Source organism: Homarus americanus, unplaced genomic scaffold (assembly GCF_018991925.1).
Source record: "Homarus americanus isolate GMGI-L3 unplaced genomic scaffold, GMGI_Hamer_2.0 scaffold19066, whole genome shotgun sequence".
NCBI classification, from domain to species: Eukaryota; Metazoa; Arthropoda; class Malacostraca; order Decapoda; family Nephropidae; genus Homarus; species Homarus americanus.
In genome coordinates this window covers 247,155-252,500 of record NW_024716903.1, presented here as the reverse complement: position 1 = coordinate 252,500, position 5,346 = coordinate 247,155, and the positions used below count along the sequence as shown (strand labels likewise).

The 5,346-nt window shown below is 44.9% G+C and overlaps 1 protein-coding gene across 1 annotated transcript in view; it reads left to right on the top strand.

Annotated features, from left to right (window-relative positions):
• Positions 1 to 3,721, top strand: part of LOC121858531 — a 5,744-nt gene extending 2,023 nt beyond the window's left edge. The window contains exon 2 of the mRNA XM_042355009.1: positions 1,619 to 3,721. Coding sequence (XP_042210943.1) covers positions 1,633 to 3,000 — 1,368 coding nt within the window. The 5' untranslated portion in view covers positions 1,619 to 1,632 and the 3' untranslated portion in view covers positions 3,001 to 3,721. The remainder of the gene's footprint in view (positions 1 to 1,618) is intronic.
• The last annotated feature ends 1,625 nt before the right edge of the window (positions 3,722 to 5,346 follow it).

Below are 5,346 nucleotides of genomic sequence, written 5' to 3'. Positions count from 1 at the left end.
CCTGGTGTAATGAACAGCTCCTGGTGTAATGAACAGCATCTGGTGTAATGAGCAGTTCCTGGTGTAATGAATAGCTCCTGGTGTAATGAACAGCTTCTGGTGTAACGAACAGCACCTGGTGTAATGAACAGTACCTGGTGTAATGAACAGCACCTGGTGTAATGAACAGCACCTGGTGTAATGAACTGTACCTGGTGTAATGAGCAGCTTCTGGTGTAATGAACAGCACCTGGTGTAATGAACAGCACCTGGTGTAATGAACAACGTCACCTACACCTGTGAATAAAAAGGTTTATTCTATGAACCGAGACCAGGAGTGATAGAGGAGGTGTGTGTGTGTGTGTCTTTGTCTGTCTGTCTGTGTCTGTGTGTGTGTGTGTCTGTCTATCTGTCTATCTGTCTGTCTGTCTGTCTGTCTCTGTCTGTCTGTCTGTCTGTCTGGTGTTACGATAATCAGAACGTCCATTATTCATTCCGTAATCAGATCACTGACATTATCTAACTCCCCCAACTGATTGATGATGTTAAGTAAATACACCTGTGTAATGATGAGAGAGAGAGAGAGAGAGAGAGAGAGAGAGAGAGAGATTCCACATCTTACCTAGTCACCCCTCCTTCCCCACAACTTCCCTTCCCCATACTTTTCCTCCTTCCTTTCTCTCTCCTTCCCTTCTTCCCTTACTCTCCTCCCTAACTCTCCCTTTCTATCTCCCTCATTCCCTTTCCCCCTACCCCATTCCCTCACCCTCCTCCGTACATCTCTCATTCTCTTAATTTCTTCCTTTCCTTTCTCCCTCACTTCTTCCCTCATTTCCACCCTTTCTTCTTCCCCTCTTCCAATTTCTTACATTTCCTCTCTGTTTCTCTCCCTCCCTCCTCCCTCCCTAACTTCCTCCATTTTCCTTCCCTACTCCTTCCTTCGTTTTTGTTCTCCCTTTTCTCCTTCCTGTCTTCCTTAATTTCGGGATGGGGACGTGTTAAGTGAGAGACAGGTGTTGAGTGAGAGACAGGTGTTGAGTGAGAGACAGGGGTTGAGTGAGAGACAGGGGTTGGCTGAGAGACAGGGGTTGAGTGAGAGACAGGGGTTGAGTGAGAGACAGGTGTTGAGTGAGAGATAGGGGTTGAGTGAGAGACAGGTGTTGAGTGAGAGACAGGTGTTGAGTGAGAGACAGGTGTTGACTGAGAGACAGGGGTTGAGTGAGAGACAGGGGTTGGCTGAGAGACAGGGGTTGAGTGAGAGACAGGGGTTGAGTGAGAGACAGGTGTTGAGTGAGAGATAGGGGTTGAGTGAGAGACAGGTGTTGAGTGAGAGACAGGTGTTGAGTGAGAGACAGGTGTTGACTGAGAGACAGGGGTTGAGTGAGAGACAGGGGTTGACTGAGAGACAGGGGTTGAGTGAGAGACAGGGGTTGAGTGAGAGACAGGTGTTGAGTGAGAGACAGGTGTTGAGTGAGAGACAGGTGTTGGGTGAGGTATGTGAGGTAGGAGGAAGGAGTGAGGGAGAGAGGTGTATGCGGTAACAGGAATGAGTGGGAGAGAGAGGTGTACGAGGCAGCAGGAAGGAGTGAGGTGTGATAAAGTCATTAGTAGTAGTGATGTAACGTGTTTCATTCTGCAGGTGAGCGTAGTGTAATGGACGACCACTTGTATACTACCAAGGGTCCCAGGCCCACTGTGCTTTGGCGTCCAGCTCATGGAAGAAGCGTCGTCCCAACCCACAACTCCTACATTTCCTTTGACCGTGTCGTCCGCACCGTCCATCTCGCCGAGGCTTTGGATGTCTGCGTGCGTCAGAGAATGGAACCCAAGTTTATCTACTCCCTTTGCAGTATCAACAGGAAGATCCTGAGACGTGATCATCCGTGTAAGAACCTGCAGGTTTTGTGGTTCGGTGGCAAACATCCAGACTACGACGAAGATGAGCCTGACTGGTACGGTAATGTGGAGTTCGCCATCCATGTTGACTTTCTGTTAAAGAAATGGAATTATTGCTTCCTGGTGGATATGATGTCGGCTCCGACCCACTCGGTTACCAGACTGCTAATCACCAACACCGACTATTCAAGGGTGTTGCCTAAGTACGACCCAACTGAACCGGGAGGTCCCTGGCATATTACCCCCAAGAGCCATGAACTACTGACTGACTGCCTGCGGTACAACAACAAGGGCAACAACATTCACGGCCACACTCTGGAGTTCATGATCGAGGCCACCCCTTTCGGCCAGGAAAAACTGTTAGAGAACTGTGAAATCTCATTTAGGAATCACTCTGAGGCCGAAGACATGAGTCGGACACACGTTTGTCATCGCTTCCGGAATACTAATGTTCCGTGTCCTTCCCCCGTCAAGAGCAGCATGGCCTCCAGGATCTTCTTCCATGAACACGCGCGGCTCAGACAACACTCGCTCCTCGCCGCCCCTCGTCTCTCTCACAGCGCTGAGTACTTCCGCCGTTGTTACCTCACCATGGACGGAGCCCCTTCTATCCCTAGACGCAATCTCGTGCCCATGCCTGATCCTCTTCTACACGGCACCCTCCCCATGCACCCTCCAGGGTTTTATATGAACAATCAGTTTTCAAAATTTTTCTTGCAGTTTCCCGGCGGGCTCCTCTTAGGTCACCAAATCTTTCAAAGGAGCTGCGCTGGGATGGGGCCAGAGAGTATGAGACAAATGGTGGACATGCGTTTTTATCCCTGGGCCCACCTCCTTGAACATCTGTGGAAACAGAGGTTACGAGGTGAAGAGGAAGCTGAAGGTGAAGACCCTGGAGGTCACCTCCAGTTAGCAGAAAGCCAGGATCAACAAGATCAGTCTGATGTGGTCGGAACCAGAGGTCACTCTCAGTCTGGGATGCTCCCCAACAATTCGGGTCATCCTGAAATGTTCCAGCACAACCCTTGGTTGTTCCAGTCTTCTTGGAGTCCAGCTTACCCTGGAATGCCGCCAAATTTCGGGGATCTCAGCCAGCCCACAATGTTTCTCCACAGTTGGGGATAAACCCACTGTACTGTACAGTTTGTTTGAAATCTCCCTAGATAATTCTCTGACAATTTAAGCAAGAAGTTTTATTGAGGATCAGTGTAGGATAATCTCAAGACAAGGCTGTGGAAGTATGCATGGAACGGTCGACCTTCATCCAGCTGATCATGCTGTGGTCTGATAATAATAATAATAATAATAATAATAATAATAATAATAATAATAATAATAATAATAACAATAATGATTATGATGTTGATGATGTTGAGCATCATCATAATAGCAATGGTGATGATGATAATTAGGCAAGGAGGAACTTGGTAAACACATCGTGAGGTGAATTCAGTGACTTTCTCCCACAAATAGCGTAATAATGAAGGAACGCAACAGACTACTTCAGACATGATAAGTGGAAGATAAAATGAGACGAGGACAGCCGAGAATCTACTTCACTGACGCCTTCCTAAAGTAACGTTAACATCCACGACTTTTTAATGTTATAAACAAAATAATCAGTGGTATTTGACTCTTGTTAAATCATCCCAGAAATCAAATCGTATGTTTGTCATATATTAATAAACTTTTTGATGTTGATTTACGCGTCTTGTGATCTTAAGAGTTTTATAAGTACCATAAGTCAAATACTCTTTATATAAACAAGTACATTTATTCTTAACACACACACACACGTACACACACACACACACACACACACACACACACACACACACACACCTCCACACACACACACACACACACACACACACACACACACACACACACACACACACACACACACACACACACACACACACACACACACACACACACACACACACACACACACACACTTTATCTTCTTCTACCACTATCTTGTCATTTTTGGTCGTTTTAATTTTTGTGAGAGTAAATATTCAGAGACTGTGTGTGTGTGTGTGTAGGTGTGTGTGTGACCTTTGACCTCGGGCTTGTTTTTTTTTTTTAAACATCGCAGCTATAAAATCCCTTCATATTGCATTCATAATATCTTACCGGGAATCTGTTTAGCTTAGAGATTTGATATAATTTCGAATTATAGTGCCCGATATAGTCAGTCAGTCAGTCAGTCAGTCAGTCTGTTGAAGATACAAATTTCAATGGCCGCTTCTCTATTTCACCATCAATGTCAATTACCATATAAGTTAGGGTAGGTTATCATAAGTTAGGTTAGATTAGGTTAGGTCAGCATAAAATAGGTTAGGATAGGTTAGTGTAAGTTAGATTAGATTAGGTTAGGTTAGCTTAACTTAACTTAGGGTAGGTTAGGTTAGGTTAGGTTAGCTTAACTTAGGTTAGGTTAGGTTAGGTTAGGTTAGCTTTACTTAGGTTAGGTTTGGTTAGGACGCCGTCAATATATATCACCAATTTTTCATCTCTAGGAAACATCACTAAAAGGGGTAAATAATCATATCGTTAATATTATTTGCTGATGAACCGAAAAAAGACCCCAGCCAGTGCAGAGCTTCAGGTAGATGCGGAAGGTAAGCCTTGGCTCCCCTACCCGCTAACATTTGAACCCAAATTTAGCTGCAAATGTAAACTTTAGTGGTAAAATGGCAGATCTACTAGATGGTAACACTGCCTCTTGCTGCCACACACTCCTTATTTCTTTACTCTCTCTCTCTCTCTCTCTCTCTCTCTCTCTCTCTCTCTCTCTCTCTCTCTCTCTCTCTCTCTCTCTCTCTCTCTCTCTCTCTCTCTCTGTATTTATCTTTGTATAAATATTTCCTTTTGTTCTGCTTTGTATGTTTACTTGTACATTCTCTTTATTTCTCTGTCTGTCTCTCTGTCTGTCTGTCTGTCTGTCTCGTGAACTAGGTACATATGCAAAGTTCATCTATTCACAAACATGTTATCATTATATTTTTTGATTTACACACTTAAGTTTAGTTAGCAAGAATGTAAAACACACACACACACACACACACACACACACACACACACACACACACACACACACACACACACACACTCATTCTACCGTCCATCACCAGTCACAGTTTGTAGTCCTAACCTAACCTAGGGTAGGGCTGCAACATGTGGTCTTCAAGACAGCAATAAATTGTCAATCAGTCAACTGACATCTTATTTACCTGAGCTGTCAGTCTGTCAGCTGGGAGTGACAGTTGACAAACTACAACTCTCTCTCTCTCTCTCTCTCTCTCTCTCTCTCTCTCTCTCTCTCTCTCTCTCTCTCTCTCTCTCTCTCTCTCTCTCTCTCTCTCTCTCTCTCTCTCTCTCTCTCATCCACCGCCTCGGCCATTGTTTATTATTGCTTGAAGGTTAACACTAGCCACTGTAAACAGTTATCTTTGGGAAGCTCAA